Here is a 21,325-nt window from a genome sequence, read left to right on the forward strand (position 1 = left end):
CCACATGCTGTAAGGACTGCTTTAGGTTGGGTAATCAATGGATTAGTCAGCAGATGTCAAGAGAAGGACTCTGATGATACTGAAGGACAGACTTTCTTTGTCAACAACATCTCTGTGTTGAGTATTGAGGACTTGAGACATTACAATGCTGACTTTCCAGAACGCAGGTGCAAAGACAAGAGAGAGCCCTCACAGTACGACCAGCAGTTCATGCATGCCGTGACAACATCAGCACAACTTACAGATGGCCATTACTGCATTAAGCTGCCCCTGAAGGATGACAAGGTGAAGATGCCACGCAATCGTGGTATAGCTGAACAAAGGCTTAACTCCTTGAAGAGGAAGTTCAGTAGAAATCCAAACTTCTTTCTGGAGTACAAAAGATTTATGGACAACATTCTGGAGAAGGGTTATGCCACAAGAGTCCCGGAAGAACAGCTGAGTCGCAGTGATGGTAGGGTGTGGTTTATCCCGCATCACGGGGTGTATCATCCGAAAAAAAAAAAAGCTGAGGGTTGTATTTAACTGTGCTGCAACTTACCAGGGAACATCACTGAATGAACAACTGCTACAAGGGCCTGACGTTACCAACACCCTTATCGGAGTGCTACTGAGGTTCAGGCAGGAGCCTGTGGCCCTGATGGCGGATATTGAATCCATGTTCTATCAGGTGCGGGTTCCAGAGGAAGACGCGGATTTGTTGCGCTTTCTTTGGTGGCCGAATGGCAATCTGAATGAACCAGTAGCAGAGTACAAGATGTGTGTGGATCTATTTGGAGCCACATCATCCCCCAGTTGTGCTTCGCACGCACTAAGAAAAACAACACAAGATGCAGCTGCGACGACTTCAACACAAGCCACACAGACAGTCCTAAAAAACTTCTACGTGGATGACTGTTTGAAGTCAGTTGCAACAGAAGATGAAGCCATTAATCTCGTGAGGGAGCTGATGGAATTGTGTGCGAAAGGTGGGTTCCACTTAACCAAGTGGGTAAGCAACAGTAGGACTTTGCTGTGGTCTATTCCTGGCAACGAAAGAGCAGCTGAAGTTAAAGATCTGGACTTACAACATGACGAACTACCAGTACAAAGGGCATTAGGTATGCAGTGGTGCACAAGTTCCGATAGCTTCAAGTTCAAGATTCAGCTGCCAAACAAGCCATGCACAAGACGAAGCATTCTATCCATTGTTAGCTCTGTGTATGACCCGATGGGATTTTTAGCACCACTAATCTTACCTGCCAAACTCATTCTGAGAGATCTCTGCAAAGAGAAAAAAGGCTGGGATGAAGAAATTCCAGAGAAGCCATGCCGGACATGGCAGAAGTGGCTAGCAGACCTTCACAAGTTGTCAGAACTCAGTGTTTGTAGATGTTTCAAATCAAGCTCATTCAGACCCACAAAGGCTGCACAAATCCACCATTTTTCAGACGCAAGCCAAGATGGATATGGAACTGTCTCATATCTCCTGCTGACGAATGAGCGAGAAGAGAAACATGTTTGCTTTTTGATGGGAAAATCCAGAGTTGCTCCTCTGAAACAGGTTACGATTCCAAGAATGGAGTTAACAGCTGCAATGGTTGCAGTCAAGGTTGACCGGATGCTGAAAGAAGAACTTCAAGTTCCCTTGACAGATTCAGTCTTCTGGACCGATAGTACTACAGTACTAAAGTACACTGAAAATGATGCCCTCCGTTTCAAAACATTTGTGGCAAACCGCGTCTCTTTCATAAGAGAAGCCACCACAACTGCTCAGTGGAAATATGTCAACACCTCTCAGAATCCAGCTGATCAGGCATCACGAGGCTTGAAGATTGAAAGCTTTATGTCAAGTGAGAGTTGGTTTCAAGGGCCTAGTTTCTTGACCAATGAGAGTGAGGGGCCAGAGCAACCTGAACAGTTGACTTACCTGATGGAACATGATGAAGAGGTGAAGACCTCAGCTGCTGTATCGTACACAAGTCCTGTGATAGACAGCACTGACCCACTGAACCAACTGGTGGAGTACTACTCTAGTTGGCACAAATTGAAAAAAAGCAACTGCTTGGATTCTGCACCTAAGAGATGTTGCAGTACCTGAGTGGAAAAAGAAAAGCATTCGAGAACTGTGCAGTAGTCTGAAAATAACCCAGAGAACCAGAAATCTATGATTAAAGAACAAATGATCAGCTATAAGAAGAACCTGGAAAAGAAAATGCTGACTGTTGAAGATCTGCACAAAGCTGAAATGGAACTGATCAGATACAGTCAGAGACAAACATATGCAGAAGAAATAAAAATTCTGAAGCAAGGAAACACTCATGTGAGAAGAAACAGTCCACTTTTCAAATTGGACCCATACTTAAAAGACTGTGTTGAGAGTAGGGGGCTGTCTGAACAGATCAGCGATGCCTGAGGAAGCCAAGCACCCTGCCCTTCTCCATAAACAACACAGAATAGCCCACCTAATTCTCCATCACATCCATCAAGAGACAGGCCACGGTGGCAGATATCATGTCTTGGCAAGATTAAGACAACATTATTGGATACCTAGAGCCAATGCAGCGGCAAGAACTGTGATCTCAGAGTGCAACCTCTGCAGAAAACTGCATGCCAAGTCCAGAGAACAAAAAATGGCAGACTTGCCAAAAGACCGTCTGCTTCCGGATAAACCGCCTTTTACAAACACAGGCATGGATTATTTTGGCCCTTTTGAAGTTAGAAGAGGACGTGCCAAAGTTAAGCGTTACGGAGTGCTCTTCACATGCCTAACGGTTAGAGCAGTGCATATAGAAGTTGCCCATTCCCTGGACACGGACTCATGTATTAATGCCCTACGCCGTTTTCATGCCAGACGAGGACAAGTGTCAGTCATTCGTTCCGATAATGGCACAAATCTGGTCGGTGCAGAGAAAGAACTGAGACAGGCAAAAGAACTTGACCAGTCTCGTATCAAGGAAGTCATGATGCAGAAAGGTGTGCAGTGGGATTTCAACCCGCCTGGGGCATCTCATCATGGCGGCATCTGGGAGCGTCAAATTCGTACACTGAAAAAGGTGCTAAGTTCTGTTGTGAAGGAACAGTTGTTAGATGATGAAGGACTACAGACCTTCCTGTGCGAAACTGAGAGCATCATCAATGGAAGACCTATAACCACGAACACAGATGATACCAAAGATCTTGAGCCGCTAACACCAAATCATCTGCTCCTATTGAAGACAAAGCCCAGTTTACCACCTGGCGTGTTTACGAAAGATGATATCTATGTACGACATCGCTGGAGACAAGTCCAATATATGGCAGATCTATTCTGGAGGAGATGGACCCAGGAGTATTTACCTTTTTTGCAAGAACGACAAAAATGGCTTGGACTGAAGAGAAACTTCAAAGTAGGAGATGTCGTCCTTGTTGCTGATCCATCCCTGCCAAGAAATCCCTGGATGCTGGGCAGAATCACAAACATCATGCCAGATTCCAGAGGAGTGGTGCGGAGTGCCAAAATTCAAACGAAGACTAGCATCATACAAAGACCCATAACAAAACTGTTTGTTACAGGGAGAAGATTGAAAGAAGACGAAGACTCACTCGTATAAACTGAGACAACGTAGAATGTTTATGGCTCTATATCTGAGTTAAAGTTAGTAATTGATATGCTAAGGCCTAGTCAATTAGGGGCCGGAATATGTTAGAGCCATTTTTTGCGTTTCAGTTAAAAACTCATATTTATATTTAGGTTTGATTTAACATTAATAATTTATGTATATTACATGAATGTTGAGTAGTAATAGTATAAGTCTTGATATAATTTTGTGATGCAATGCTATTGGCCGCGAAGATTATAAATATGTAAAGAAAAAGGAGCGGAACCGGAAGCCTGAAGCTGGAGCATCACAGTCTTTTGACCGCCACATAATTTAATTTAGAAATTCATCTTTTGTTTGTATTATTCTGAGTTTTAAGTAAAGACCGCAAACACAAAAGTTGGATTCCAGACCCTTTTGCTTACCGATACGTGATGCGTAAGAAGAACTCCGAGGCTCATGGCTAGTGAGTGATAACCTGCACTCACAGTGGTATAGGTCGTGGTGGTAGAGGTGGTGATGGTTGTTATGGCCCAAGATTCTAACATTTGCCAGAGGACACTAAAAGGATTTCAAGTTCTTCATTTTTAGTTGTTGCTTTTACTTTAATTAAATCCCTCCCATCCCCAAAAACAAAGAAACAACTAAAGTTTCAAAGAAAAGGACCAAGGTGAGCCGGCCAACTTAACAAAAGGACGGTATGTGGGCCAGGCCAACCCTGTACAGGGTCGTAGGAGCTGACCACATACCGCTACCCCTACAGAACACAACAAGCAACTAAATCCCAACAAAGAAAAAAGCTGAAAACATGACATCCAGACCCACCTGGTCAAACAAAAAGCAAAGGCTAACCAAAAAGAGCTAAGGAGCAGCCAACATGACTCATTCCAGGAAGCAGCAGCGCAAAACCTGATACGCACATCCTGTGGTAGTGGTAGTGGATTAAGTGTTTAATATAAAAACGAACATGCTAGCTTTATGCTTTAAAGGAAAATAACTGGGGAAGAGTGGGATGAGATGTGTCCCAGGAGGAGAAGTGGGAAAAACATTTCTTTCTGTAAACAGTGTGTGCCTGCGTGGTCACGTATTACGTCAGGACCTCTTTTGCATATGTGGGTCACTTCAGGGTCGCATTCAGTTCATACTGAAAACTGATAGAAGTCACATTTAATGCGCAATATGAATGAGCACATGACAATTAAAAAAAAAAAAAAGATTTCACCAAAGAATCTGAATTGTGATTTAAGACCTGCAGTCTGAACATAGCCAGAGAGAGAGAGAGAGAGCGAGAGAGAGCGAGAGAGAGCGAGAGAGAGCGAGACAGAGCAAGAGAGCGAGAGAGAGACATTGATGCACAGCAAAATGAACTACAGAGTGCATTTAAAAAAAAAAAAAAAGACACTATACATTTTGAAACATTACCCCCAGTTTCACATTTCATAGTTTTTAGAATTTTCTTTTATGGATGTCGGTAGGTAGGGGATTGGTGGATATTTGTCCAAATTTACAGACCAATAGATTAACGAGACAAAAACAGCTGTACAATTAAAAACAGCATCATACAGAAGAATGAAAAAGCAAAATGACAAATACAATAGATTAAAAAGACATAACAGCTGTACAATTAAAAACAGTGTTGTACAGAAGAATAAAAAAGTGAATTGACTAAAACACAATGGATTAAAAAGACATAAAACAGCTGTACAATTAAAAACAGCATCATATAGAAGAACAAAAAAGCAAAATGACAAATACAATAGATTAAAAAGGACATAAAAACAGCTGTACAATTAAAAGCAGTGTTGTACAGAAGAACAAAAAAGTGTATTGACTAAAACAATGGATTAAAAAGACATAAAACAGCTGTACAATTAAAAACAGCGTCATATAGAAGAATAAAAAAGCAAAATGACAAATACAATAGATTAAAAAGGACATAAAAACAGCTGTACAATTAAAAACAGTGTTGTACAGAAGAACAAAAAAGTATATTGACTGAAACAATGGATTAAAAAGACAAAAACAGCTGTACAATTAAAAACAGTGTTGTACAGAAAAACAAAAAAGTATATTGACTGAAACAATGGATTAAAAAGACATAAAAACAGCTGTACAATTAAAAACAGCGTCATATAGAAGAATAAAAAAGCAAAATGACAAATACAATAGATTAAAGAGACATAAAAACAGCTGTACAATTAAAAAAAAGTGTTGTACAGAAGAATTAAAAAGTAAATTGACAAACACAATGGATTAAAAAGACATAAAACAGCTGTACAATTAAAAACAGTGTCATACAGAATAAAGCAAAATGACTAACACAATAGATTAAAATGACAAAAACAGCTGTACAACCAAAAACAGTGAAATAAAAATACCAAGTAAACAAAAAGAATCGCAACAAGGAAAGCACAGCGAGTGCAGACCTCCGCCAAGACAGATCCAAAATCACCACGGCCATCATCACCGAGACAGACCCAAAACACCCAAAGTGCATGCACACACCACTACAACCAAGTTCCATACAAAAAAAAGTTGGTAAAATAAATTGACACTAAAATAAGTTGATAAAATAACCAAACTTAAAAAAAATAAAAAAAATAAACACGCTCCTGGGTTTAAACCGAGGTAGGGTGGGAAGAGCCCAAGCCACCCGACAGGAGGAGGAAAAAAAAAAAAAAAAAAAAAAAAAAGCGAGAGAGACATTGGGGGAGGAGGGACAAATCGATGCTCAGCAAACTGAACAACATGGTGTATTCAAAAAAATAAATAAAAAAAAAAAGATTTGAAAAATTACCCCCAGTTCCACATTTGATAATTATTGGAGTTTTCTTTTGTGGACGTCAGTAGGTAGGGGATTGGTGGAAATTTGTCCAAATTTACAGACCCAAGTTTCCATGCATGAGTGAACAGGGGCAAACTGCGCAATCCAAGTTAAAACTGGTTTGCATGAAGAAGTGGTGAGATTTAAATCTAATCCAAGGTCATGGGAGGGGCCAATGGGCATCCATCTTGTTTTCCTCAAAATTGCCAGGTTATAACATTCAACTCATTTAGGCCTGAAAATGTCACACAGTTAACCCTAAACCTAACCCTAACCTGTCCTGTCCTCAGTGACATTTTCAGGCCTAAACAAGTTGAATTAACATTGAAAGGCAGGAACAGCTGCCAAAGGGAAAGAAATGAAACCAACATGGTGGTCAAAGTGTTAATGCTGTAACCTGGCACTTTGGTGGAAAACAAGATGGGTGCCCATAGGCCCCTCCCTTGACCTTGGACTGGATTTAAATCCCACCACTACGTCACACAAACCAGTTTTAACTCTGATTGCGCAATTTGTCCCTGTTCACTCATGCATGAAAACCTAGGTCTGTAAATTTGGACAAATATCCACCAATCCCCTACCTACTGACGTCCATGAAATAAAATTCCAAAAGTTATCAAATGTGTAACTGGGGTAATTTTTCAAAATGTATACTTTTTCATACACCCTGTAGAACTGTTCAAAACTAACAGCTGGTGCTAATGTAATTTCTTTTTATGCATTTGGAAGACGCTTTTTTCCAAAGCAACTTACAAGGGAAAAAACAATATAAAAGAATACAATACAAGAATAAATTAGACAGAAAAACAGCTGTACAATTTAAAAACAGTGTCATACAGAATAAAAAAGCAAAATGATAGACTAAAATACAATAGATTAAAGACATTAAAAACAGCTGTACAGTGTCATACAGAAGAATAAAAAAAGCAAAATGACTAAAATACAATTGATTAAAAAGATAACAGCTGTACAATTAAAAACAGTGTCATACAGAGTAAAAAAATCAAAATGATAGACTAAAATACATGAATAGATTAAAAAGACATAAAAACAGCCGAACAATTAAAAACAGTGTTCGTACAGAAGAATTAAAAAAAAAAAAATCAAAATGATAGACTAAAATACATGAATAGATTAAAAAGACATAAAAACAGTTGTACAATTAAAAACAGTGTCATACAAAATTAAAAAAAAAAAAAACACAATGGTTGACTAATACAATAGATTAAAAAGACAAAAAGAACTGTACGATCAAAAACAGTGTCGTATAGAAGAACATAAAAAGCAAGATGACTAATAAAGAAATAAAGTTCTGAGCGCTTCATAAAAACTCGACAAACTGTCCATATTTACCAAACCCGCCCCAGAACCAGGTCAGACAATGCTGTTAGACCCACATTAAGGCAGACAGAGTCCCTGAGTGTCCCCCCTCAACTACCCAACCCAAAATCTAACTGAACTGAACCCTAGTCTTCACGTGGTTCTGCGGTGGGTCGATTAAGCAGGAAACCAGTGGGACGTGAAGCACCTTGCAAAACAAACTGCTCCACAGGCCCCACGGACTGCCCCCGAGATGGTTACCACGGTAACCAACACTAGCCGCTCCCCACGACACCACAAAACAAAAAAAAGGTGACAAACCCAAAGGGGTAGGTCTCTAAACCTAACTGGAGAACACCCAGACAATGTGAGTCTGAACAGTATTTCACTGACCTTCCAATGGTGACAAACAAAACACGATTCAAACTAAATAAATCAACTTGGGACAGAGCCCCCATTTTGTCAAGACCGGCCCATAGAGCCTTGACAAAAACAAATGGGAGGATGTCGTAAAAAAAATGAAATGTATTAGTTAATAGTGCTTGAATCGGGTTAATACCAAATAATTAAGTAAATCCTATATGTAGTTTGTATTATCAGTAGTGTAGTGTGTGCATGGATGAGTGAAAGTGATGGATGTTTCAACTCCCACCCTCAAACCCCACACCCCCTCCACCTCCCATCACCCACACCCATAAAGCCATCCACACACCCCCACATAAACACACCCACCTATGCACCCCTGCGAGATGTGATGACATGAAAATTCCATGCTACAGCACCCACAACCAAAATCACCATGGCCATCACCACCACTGTGGCATCTGTGGAGACAGACCCAAAACACCCAAAGTGCACACACACACACCACTGCAACCAAGTTTCATTTCAAAAAAAAAAAAAAAAAAAAAAAAAAAAAAAAGTAAATAATATAAATCAATACACTAAAATAACAAAATAATAAAATTAAATAAATAAAAAAGACACCAAAATTAAATTTAAAAAAAATTAAAATAAAACAAACATGCTCCTGGGTTTCAATCCAGGTCGGGTAGGAAGAGCCCAAGCCAACTATCAGGAGGGAAAAAAAAAAAAAAAAACCCAGAGCGAGCGACAGAGAGAGAGACACACACACACACACACACACACACACACACACACACACACACACACACACACACACACACACACACACACACACACAGAGAGAGAGAGACATTGGGGGACGGGGGAGAAATAAACATTTGATAATTTTTGGAATTTTCTTTTGTGGATGTCAGTAGGTAGGGGATTGGTGGATATTTGTCCAAATTTACAGACCCAGGTTTTCATGTATGAGTTAGCAGGGGCAAATTGCACAATCCAAGTTAAAAACTGGTTTGCATGAAGTAGCGGTGGGATTTAAATCCAATCAAAGGTCATGGGAGGGGCCAATGGGCATCCATCTTGTTTTCCTCAAAATTGCCAGGTTACAACATTAACACTTTGGCCACCATGTCAACACTCAACTCGTTCAAGCCTGAAAATGTCACTGAGAGTTAACCCTAAACCTAACCCTAACCTGACCTGTCCTCACTGATATTTTCAGGTCTAAACTTGAATTAACATTGAAAGGCAGGGACAGCTGCCAAGGGGAAAGAAATGAAACGGACATGGTGGTCAAAGTGTTAATGCTGTAACCTGGCACTTTGGTGGAAAACAAGATGGGTGCCCATTGGCTCCTCCCCTGACCTTGGATTGGATTTAAATCCCACTGCTACTTTGCACAAACCAGTTCATTTAAAAAAAAAAAAAAACACACACACTACAAGAATAAATTAAAGACAGAAAAACAGCTGTACAATTAAAAAAAAAAAAAAAAAGTGTCATACAGAAGAACAAAAAGCAGCAAAATGATAGACTAAAATACAAGGGGAGAGAGAGATATTACACATCATTTATATTAAAACAGGAGTAAATATAAAAAAGTACAGAACATCACAGGATATTTACATTAGAGAAGGAAACCAGTCAGGGTTTTAAATATGTTTAATGGATTTAATACAAAAATACAATTTAATACAAAAAAAAAAAAAAAAAAAAAAAAAGGAAAAAGACAAAGATCTGAAGTCATCAAGATACATGAGATTATGTTTAAAGTTTATAGAATGAATTCATGTTTAAAGTGTGATAGTGACCCTGGGATTTGTTCACGTTTTGAGGTTTCAGTTTGTATTTCCCGTTCGCTTTTAGTTCAGTATCTATTTAGTTACATGTTCGAAGTTATTTATGAAAGTCTAATCAGTTACAAAGAGTCGATATATTACAAACTAGAATAAGCATATGTGTGAGTGTGTAGATAAATACAAAGGTCATTTTATCAAACTACAAAAGGTAGGTCATTTATTAAACTACAAAGGTGTAACTCTGCAAAGTCACACCCAACGGAGGACAAACAGTCCTGTCACCGACGACCAAAACCATCAATCAAGAGTCGCACAGGGAACTACATCCAGACCCAATCACAGAAACCAATGCAAATATGCCAAGGAATGACTTCAAGCCACACCACTTTGATTGAACAAACAACTGACAAACCAAGAATTCAACTCCAATGAAACCCATCCAAACATCCTAACGGTCTTATGAATGTGAATATGTGTAGATGTCATGGCACAGCGGCCAACAAACCAGCAGAATAAATAAATAAATAAATAAATAAATAAATAAATAAACACCCACCTGTTGTCGTTCACCTGAAAAAAAGAAATATCTTGGGTATGACTGATAAAATGGGCTCTGTTTATTTTTATTGTGTACTACTGTTAGGAAATGGACAGTTTGTAATGTGTACTAGTGTCATGAAATGGACAACTTTTAACTTGTACAAGAATCTCAACTCAAAACTCAGAATCACCTTATAATCACAAGCAATGAAAGAGTTGAAACGCCACAACACAAAACTTAACATAACGCAACTCCTCCCGTCCATGAGAAAACAAGATTGATGATTTTGGTTCGTTAAGTTACACTGAGGAACAATATACAGCCCGAGTATCAAGTCCCACTAGGATCCAACAAACTGGCAAACCAAGAATTCAACTCCAATCAAACCCGTCCAAACCAGTCATATGGACTAAATGCTGGAAAAACCAGTAAATATACAAGACCAACTCCATATGCACTGACAATCTGATCATCATAACCATCTTATGAATGTGCACATGTAAATGTGTAGATGTGATGGCACAGCGGCCAAAGAAAACAGCATCGGAAATAAATATGAATAAAGGGCATCGAATAACAGCGAATACACATGTAAAACCAGCCATGTAAATGTGTTTGCGTATATTGACCAACTCCATATGCACAAACAATCAGAGCATCATAAGCATTTTATGGATGAACATGCGAAGGCGTAGATGTTATTGCATGGCGGCCAAAAAAAAAAAAAAAAAAAAAAAAAAAAAGGGCATCAAAAATGATAAACATGAATAAAAGGGCGTCGATTAATAGCGAATACACGTCAAAACATCCATGTAAATGTGTTTGTGTGCAGTTGAATATGAAGCTCAGTTTAACTAACAATACAAGGTGCAACTCCACAAATCTGAACCAGTACAGTCAGTAAACTCCACCAATACAACCAGATTCAACAAAAACTGACAAACCAAGAATTAAACCACAGTCATAGACTAAATGATGGAAACCAGTAAATATACTAGACCAACTCATCTAAGAACAAACTGAGCTTCATAAACATGTTAAAAATGTGAACGTGTAGATGTCATGGCACGGCGGCCAGTAAACCAGCAGAGGAAAGAATGAAAATGAAAAAAAGCAAGTAAACAAGTGTATATATGTAAATGTATGTGCGCAGATGAATATGAAGCTCATTTTAAACACACAAGACAAGAAATCTGAACCAATACAACAGTCGCTACACCACCAGACACAGTCTTGTTATTGATGACCAAAACCATCAATATTAAGTCACAAAATCCAATCCCAAATCACAGAAATAGATTTAAATATGAAAGACTTTACACAAAACTAATTCAACCAGAACCAAACTGACAAACCAAGAGTTAAACTAATGAAACCACCATCATATTGATGAAATGATGGAAACCCAGTAAATATACTACACCAACTCATCTAAGAACAAACTGAACATCCTAGCCATCGTATGAATGTGAACATGCGTAGATGGCATGGCAGCCAAAAAGACAGAAGAAATTATAAAAATACCACATACCCATTTACCTGAAAAAAGAAATCTCAGATTATACTGTCATACAATAGACAGTTTGTTTTTGGTGTGTAATACCATCATGAAATGGACAGTTTATTTTTGATGTGTACTACTGTTATGAAACAGTTTATTTTTGATGTTTAATACCATCATGAAATAGACAATTTATTTTTGATGCATACAGCTTATATGAAATAGTTTTTTTTTTTTTATGTGTATTTACTAGACCAATAGTCTGAACATCTTAAGAATGTGAACATGTGTAGATGTCATGGCACAATGGCCAGTAAACCGGGAGGAGAAATAATAAAAACACCACCCACCTGTTGTTGTCTACCTGAAAAAAGATGAATTCAGTATACAAATACATGAAAAACCATCCATGTAAAAGCGTTAGTATGTGCAGCTGAATATGAGCCAATTTAAACACGAAGTGTAAGGTGTAACTCCAAAAACTTCAACCAAATGGGCTAAAACATAGAAACCCAGTGAATATACTAGACCAACTCATCCAAGAACAATCTGAGCTTCATAAACATCTTATGAATGTGAACATGTGTGGATGTCAAGGCATGGCGGCCAAAAAACCAGCAAAAGAAATAATGTAAACAGCACATACCTGTTGTTGTTTACCTGAAAAAAAAGAGCTGTGTGTGAATGTGTGTTGCTCATATCAAAAGATAGAAAAATCACCACCAGTGTAAGAGTTGAAATGCCACCACACAGAATTTAGTACTGCAACAAATCGTCCTGCCATTGACAACCAAAACCATCCATATCACCATCACACTGGGAGCCAATTTCCAGTCACAATCACAGACAGACTCCATCAGTACCATCTGATTCTAACAAAACTGACAAACCGAGAATTAGACTTTCTACATCAAATGGAATTACACATGGAAACCCAGTAAATATACTAGACCACCTCATCTAAGAACAAACTCTGCATTATAAAACGGGCATCAATTAACAGCAAATACACATGTAAAATCAGCCATGTAAATGTGTTTGCGTGTACTAGACTAACTCCATATGCACAGACAATCTGAGCATCATAAGCATCTTATGAATGTGAACATGTGAATGTGTAGATGTGATGGCGCAGCGGCCAAAAAGCATAGGACATAATAAACATGACTAAAGAGCATTGAATAAGAGCGAATGCACATGTAAAATCATCCATGTAAATGTTTGTGTATACTAGACCAACTCCATATGCACAAACAAGCTGATCTTCATAAGCATCTTATGAATGAACATGTGAAGGCGTAGATGTTATGGCATAGCGGCCAAAAAAAAAAAAAAAAAAAAAAAAAAAAAAAAAAAGCATCGAACATGAATAAAGAGCATCGATTAAAAGCGAATACACTTGTCAAAGCGTCCATGTAAATGTGTTTGTGTGCAGTTAAATATGAAGCTCAGTTTAACTACCAATACAAGGAGCAACTCCACAAATCTGACCCAATACAGTCAGTAAACTGCACCAATACAACCAGATTCAACAAAAACTGACAAACCAAGAATTAAACCACAGTCATACGGACTAAATGATGGAAACCCAGTAAATATACTAGACCAACTCCTCTAAAAAAAACAAACAAACTGAGCTTCATGTATAGATGTATGTGTAGATGTCATGGCACGGCGGCCAAAACACCAGCGGAAGAAATAAAAAAAAAAAAAAAAAAGCTCCACTTACCCGTCGTTGTTTACCTGAAAAAAAAGAAACACGAACATCCTAAGACTCTCCTCAAATCACTAGAGCTGAAACTCCAACACCAACAACGACTTAAACACTCCTGACTCAGAAAAATCAGCATTATGCCGACGCATGCGCATGGGCCCAGTGTGGAGGCCCGGAGCGCGAGCCCACCACCCCAACCACCACCTCAATCAACCCAAACCAGCTCCTTACTATGCGACGACTGCTGCGTTTTGACCGCGAAGAGTTCAACGGCGTCTCCCTGTCAAAATGGAGTCAGTTTAAGACACTTTATCCACATATTAATGTCGATTCAAACGCTATCCAAGTGTTTCATTCATTACCTTTCCATCCGCGGCTCGTGCCTCCTCCTCTGTGGCTCCTCGTGCAGGTTGGAGTTCGGTTTGTTCGGTCAAACTCGGACCTTTATTTTTGTTTGTTTGTTTTTCGGTTTTTTTAAACGCACAGTAACTCTAGTCGTAGCCGTACTCTAGTGCCGACTCCCCGTGTCTATTTTCTGCACATCACGTTCATGTAGCAAGCATAAACCAACCTTTAGGGTTTCCGTCTTTTTCTGCTTCTTCTTGTGCTTTCCGGCACAGTACCGTTTTTAAAAACAAACCAAACTCTTCTCTGAAGCGTCTCCTCTTCGTAAAAGTCAACAAACAGGCGCACAAACGTTGACAAGCTGTTGACTTCCCCTGCTCTCCCGTGCTAATGGTTCCGGCCTTTTAAAGGGGGTTGATTAGTGTCACCTGTGCAAATGACGTCAGTAGGATGCGCACGCATATGAAGACGTAAAGTAAATGATTTCAAAATTCAAGGATGTGGATAACTCCTGTGTTTTTTGTGGACATGCTGATGAAACTTTAAACCATTTGTTTTTCGAATGTAATATCACAAAACAATTTTGGTCTAACCTTTGTTCTCATATCTTCACCCGGGTTAACATGTCATACTGTTTTTCTCTGAAAGATGTTATATGTTATTATGAAAATAAGGACAAATGTCTCCAATATTTAGTTAAATTTTTTTATTTTATAGGGTAAATATTTTATTCATAAATAAAAATTCTCAGCCTCCAAACCAACCTTTCCTCATTTTTTAACTGAATTTAATTCACTTCACAAATCATTAACCCTTGTTAATAATAATAATAATAAAAAGACATTCCTTGATAGTTATGATAAGTTTTTTAATGTTTCCTCTGACAGTTGATGAAATTTTAGATGAGAAATTATGTATGTATGTATTTATTAATTATTTATTTTTTGTATATGAATTATTGAAAATGTATTTCATGCATATATTGATTTTATGATTGTATTTTGTTTTTATAGCTGTATTCTCTTGTATTGTATGTATGGTGTTATATGCTAAATGTTTGACAAAGTTTGTATATTAATATTTAAATAAAGTTTTAAAAAAAAAAAAAAAACGTAAAGTAAATGAGAAAAAAAAAATTTCCTTGGACTTCTTCTGCTCTTGCTCTTTTGAAGAAAAGAGAATAAGATTTTTTTTTTTTTTTAAAAACTAAAGCTGCAAGCAGCATTGGGCGGGACCTTTCACTGGGCGATCCGCCTCCCGTGCGTTCCACTTCCCATACGTTCCACCTCCCGTTAGTTCTGCCTCCTGTACGTTCTACCACCCATGTGTTCTGCCTCCCATACGTTCCACCTCCCATGCGTTCCACTTCCCATACATTCCGCCTCCCGTGACTTCTGCGTCCCGTACGTTCTGCCTCCTGTGTGTTCTGCCTCCCATACGTTCCACCTCCCATGAGTTCCGCCTCCCATGGCCGTCGACACCTATGTTCCACTCACACCTCTCTGTCCCAACACGAGCCCCCTCCCTTTTGCATCCGTCCTCCTTTCATCCCTACAGAACACTTGCGCCCCTCTGCTGAAACCATCACCTTTTAATGAGGCTTTTATTTTGAAAAGCCAACTGTGTGTGTATGCAAGTGTGTGTGTGACAGACCGAATCTGTTTGAGTGACTTGAAATTGTACAAACAGGTGAGCATAAAACTCATGCTTTACCATTTTTAATAAGGCTTTGATGTTGTAAAACTTTATTGTGTGTGCGTGTGTGTACCGTTCACATTTTTATCATGCCCTCATTTTTCATATCTATATCTATATCTATCTATCTATCTATCTATCTATATATATATATATACATATATATATATATATATATATATATATATATATATATATATATATACACACACACACACACACACATATACACACACACACATACTACATATATATATATATATACACACACACGTATATATACAGGGGTTGGACATAATAATGGAAACACCTAACATTGTGGCATCATAGAAGGTGTTTCCATTATTTTGTCCAACCCCTGTATGTGTGTGTGTGTATATATGTATATATATATATATATATATATATATATATATATATATATATATACATATCACATTGCGTCCTCCTTTATTTTTTGTAGTGCTCGATGTAAGGAACATTTTGACAGTGGTTTCATGTCTCTTGGACATTCCTGCTGGCCGCTATGGTGGTTTCCATGTTTTTTGACAAAGGTGGCACTAGAGAGCCCATTTTGGCACCTACGGGGTTAATTTTTGCATTTTATCAAATTTTTTGCCGGACCTGACATACGTGCCAAATTTGGTGGGTTTTGGAGCATGTTTAGGGGGTCAAAATCCAGTTCAAAGTGGTGTCGGGAAAATAGTAATAATAATAATAATAATAATAATAATAATAATAATAATAATAATGATAAACAAACGAAAAAAATAGGGGCCTTGCCTTCTGGCTAACTTTATTGTGTGTGTGTGTGTGTGTGTGTGTGTGTGTGTGTGTGTGTGTGTGTGTGTGTGTGTGTCTGTTTGTGTGTGTGTGTGTGTGTGTGTGTGTCTGTTTGTGTGTGTGTGTGTTTATGTATGTGTGTGTGTGTGTGTGTGTGTGTGTGTGTGTGTCTGTTTGTAGGTGTCTGTGTGTGTGTGTCTGTTTGTGTGTGTGTGTGTGTGTGTGTACCATTCACATTTTTATCATGTCTTCATTTTTATTCTAGTTTTATTCATATATAATTTTTTACATACATACATATATTTCTCATGTAATTTTCATATTTTTTCTGCATTGTTCAAATGTTCTTATTGGAGAGTTTGACAGTTGTCATGTTGTCACACTTGTCATGTTTTTAGTCACGCTAGGAATCTGACTGTCTGTTCATGGTCTTACAGCACCACCTGGTGGTTTCATTGTATGCATTTCACAGGAAAAGATTCAGCCAATCAGCTTTCAGGCATTGGAATGTGAAGAATTTGGAGGGCCGTCACCTTGTAAACTCTCAAAGAGGGAGACAGTTATTCTTTGAAACAAACAGCGTTTAATTTCTAACCGTACATCGTATCTCAAAAATTCTTGGACTAGAGGAGAAGAGAAAGTCTCCTTTGTGGATTAATATATCATATTTGTAATAAGAGATTGAACTGAATAAGCAGTGATGGTGGAAAAGAGCATTCATCTCATATTTTTGGGCTGTGAGTATACAGTCAGAGGCAGATTGCCAACTTCCTGTTGGATTTAGCTCATGAGTGTGAGTGTATGATTTTTTGGGCTCGATGAGACCAACATTTTGGCGTTGGTTTCATGTCTGTATGACATTCCTACTGGCCACTAGGGGCAATTTTGTATGTGTAGGTGGCGCTACAGAGTCCATTTTGGAACCTAAGGGGTTAATTTTGATATTGTATGAAAGTATTCACCAGACATGACATATGAGCCAAGTTTGGTGAGTTTTTGAGCATGTTGAGGGGGTCAAATGGCAGTTTAAAACAAAAAAAAAAAAAGCATAAAAACAAACAATTTCTTATAAAGCCATAACTGTACATCCTATCTCAAAAAATTTTGCATGGGAGAGTCGGGGTGAATTTTCTGAACATGTGGATATGTAACATGTGGGGAAAAGTCAAAATTTAAAAATTCGTCCCAGACATCGCATTTTTCTGAGCTTAAAAAAAAAAAACTAAGACATTAATTAGAAATTTGCGAAGACAGTTTTTTGAGAAGGGTTCACTTTATCTTTTGGTGCTATTTAGAAGCCAATATGACAAACTGGCTCATACTAGTTTTAAGTTGAGGGTTTTACTTTGAAAGGCAATTTGCCAACTTCCTGTTGGAGTTAGCTCTTGGTGCCCACTGGAACATTAGTAGTGCTCGATGTAAGGAACGTTTTGGCATTGGTTTCATGTCTCTCGGACATTCCTGCTGGCCGCTATGGTGGTTTCTGTGTTTTTTGACATAGGTGGCACTAGAGAGCCCATTTTGGCACCAACAGGGTTAAATTTTTCATTTTATCAAATTTTTCACCGGACCTGACATACATGACAAATTTGGTGAGCTTTGGAGCATGTTTAGGGGGTCAAAATCCAGTTCAAAGTGGTGGCGGAAAAATAATAATAATAAACGAACGAAAAACAATAGGGGCCTTGCCTTCTGGCAAGTCCACTCACTGTGTGAGTGGACCTGCCCTCTCGGCTCGGTCCCTAATAAAGAAATGTATATTCTTACTGTGTTTAAGTGGCTGTTCTAACCGAGATCAGAGAAAACTCTCACTCTGGTCTGGTCTAAAATTAGTAGTTTCATTTAGTTTAACTGTTAAAAACATTATATATAAATATATTATACTAATATTTGTTTTAATTGTAAGCCACTAAATTATTAGGGGTTTTTTTTGTCATAAAAAGTGCATTCCTGCATTTCATAATAATCAGTGCAATATTTCTGATAACATACAGCAATTTATAATATATTCCGTGCAGGTTGCACATTAGGATAAGATAAGATAAGATAAGATAAGATAAGATAAGATAAGATAAGATAAGATAAGATAAGATAAGATAAGATAAGAGGAAATTCAAATGTACAGCAGCCCAAAACAATATGTAGCAAATACAATTAAAAAAAAAAAAAGGTAAAAATGTAAAAAATTTGTTAAAGTGAAAAAAAAAAGACAAAAAATAGTAATAATAAGGAAATATTATTATATTAACATAATTAATGGTAATGATATTATTAAAAATGTATGTATTATTAAGACTTTATCTTTAGTGAACTTAATTCACAATGCATTTTTTTAAATAATACATTATTACTGGCCATAGTTCTGCTAATTTTAACCAAAAATGAGGTATGGAAGGGGAAATCCATTTATGTTTTTAATAACACAGGCATAAAATGAAGTCTCTACTTTTCACAGGAATACATGGTTTGTTTAAGCATTAAGGTGTTAGATAAAGTAATAAAAACTAAACTAATAATGCTGATATAATGCCCTTCCTCTTTTCATGCATGGACAGGTTCATACTGTCCGACTCCCCCTGGAATATCATATGTGAAGAAAAGCATAGCAGATTTTATCACAAGGCGAGACGGTGGAGTGAGTTCCGATCCAGAGAACATCATCATCAGCAGAGGATCTCAGAGCTGTTTGTTGGTACAGTGGTGATTTAAAGTACATTTGTTGTTGTGTTTCATTACACATAAATCACAGTTCAGTATTTGCCTCAGTTATTGGGTCACGGTTCAATAAAATACAGAAAAATACAGAAAAAGCAACAACAAAATCACAAATGCAAACACTTTAGTTTCTTTTCATTATTTTACTACTATTATTACATTCATATTTACTATTTTTTGCTACTTGCAGCAGCCTGTGCAGACTGGAAACAGATGAAAGCTTCTGGTTAAGATACATGAAATATGGAATAAAAATGTCTTTCTAGACGTCAGAATAAGAAAACAAACAAGTGGTTCCAGGCACAACAAACCCCGCCCCTCACACATATTGTAGCTTATTTTGGCATCGATCCAGCTGATGTCATCATGTCTATGTGTGTGGTGGTGTCAGCATATCAATTACCTCTATATATGTGGCAAGTTTGAAGTAAACCAAGACAAAATTGATGTTTTTATAGACATTTGAAATGTTGCCCATTATAAGTAAATGAGGGGGGGGGGGGGGTTTAGAGTTTAAAAAGTTTTAAAAATTCTTACAAAATTTTAACTTCGGCCTACTTTTCCCAAAATCTATTGACATCTATTTTGGGTCACTGAAAACCTATAAACTCAATTTGATATGAATTTGACCAATTGTTTTGCTGCTACAGACATTTGAAATTTCGCCCATCATAAATAAATGGGAGAAAAAAAAAGATTTAAAAAATTTAAAAAAAAAACAAACTTAACCTTTGACCTACTGTTCCCAAAATGCACTGGCAACTATTCTGGGTCACTGGCAATCTATGAACCCAATTTGGTGTGAATTCAACCAAAACTTTGGCTGCTACAGACATTTGAAATTTTGCCCATTTTAAGTAAGTGGGAAAAAAAGATTTTAAAAATTCATAAAATATTTGAACTTTGATCGACTGTTCCCAAAATGTAATGACATCCATTGTGGGTCATTGGCAATCTATAAACCCAATTTGGTATCAATTCAACCAATAATTTTGCTGCTAGAGTGTTAACAATCAACCAAAGAAACAAATGAAGAAACTAGAAAAGCACTCAGACAGCACAGACCACTGCCAAGGCAGATCAGCCCCCGTGCCCCCACCCCCCACCCCGATCACCTCCAAAATTTACTCATTTCTTCCTTGTGCCATTATCAACATTTCCTGAAATTTTCATCCAAATCTGTCCATAACTTTTTGAGTTATCTTGCCAACAGACCTTGGCAGAAGTAACAAACAAACCAAACCAATGGTGGTCAAAGGTGAGGGGGTGCATAATGGAACAAAACAGCAGCAGGTATGACAGCAGTGTAATGTATGAGGAAACTGTAATATATACCTCTAATAATTAAGAACACTTGCAAAACAACATCATTTATGGGGCAGATACAGGACAGGACATCATATAAAAGCACTGAAACAAAGTCAGTGAAGGTGAGAGAATGAAATGCTCAGATACTTTCTCTCTCTCTCTTTTTTTAAAGTTTGTTTTGCACATTATGGCCAGTGGGACTGGGACCACTCGTACAGGTGTGTTGACCCCCGTGCCCTACCCACACACCCTGCCCAGGCTCCTGGATGTGTGCGAGCTGGTTCTGGAGCCCTACCAGCTGATGGAAGACCGAGGCTGGGCTGTAGACCTGGACGAGCTGCGCCGAGCTTTAAAGGCTGCTAGGGGGCGCTGCAAACCTACAGCCTTATTCATCAGCAACCCAGGAATCCCCACAGGTACTGCAGTCTGGTTCACATGTACAGGTACTGGGGTGGAATAACCCTGAATATTTCAACCTGGATTCCCTTCTGTTATGTGAAAGAACAGCCGCTGAACTGTGTTATGTATAAACACACTCAGAGCAAGTTAACCCTTTTTTTTTTTTACTTAAGTTCTTAAATACTGAAACTTTTTTTCACAACAATACACATCTCATCTAAAGGCAGTTAAAATGTGTAGGAAAATAAAGTGAATGATAATTAAGGTAGAACAATAGGAGTTAGGTGTTATTATTTTATTTTGACCATATTATATTAATGTACTTTCATTCATCCATACAATGTTCTTGTCCCTACCAGCTGTGTTTCACCTAGTGTCAGTGAACATAGCATAGAGCAGTGGTTCCCAGCCTTTTTTGGCTTGTGACCCCATTTTAACATTACACATATCTGGTG

General features: G+C 38.0%; 1 protein-coding gene across 1 annotated transcript in view; it reads left to right on the top strand.

The window, feature by feature from the left end:
* Positions 1-21,325, top strand: part of LOC115418314 (alanine aminotransferase 2-like) — a 52,792-nt gene that overhangs the window by 21,395 nt on the left and 10,072 nt on the right. Inside the window, exons 4-5 of the mRNA XM_030132732.1 lie at positions 19,004-19,140; positions 20,644-20,887. Coding sequence (XP_029988592.1) covers positions 19,004-19,140; positions 20,644-20,887 — 381 coding nt within the window. The remainder of the gene's footprint in view (positions 1-19,003; positions 19,141-20,643; positions 20,888-21,325) is intronic.

This window comes from Sphaeramia orbicularis, chromosome 4 (assembly GCF_902148855.1).
Source record: "Sphaeramia orbicularis chromosome 4, fSphaOr1.1, whole genome shotgun sequence".
In the NCBI taxonomy this organism is placed as follows: Eukaryota; Metazoa; Chordata; class Actinopteri; order Kurtiformes; family Apogonidae; genus Sphaeramia; species Sphaeramia orbicularis.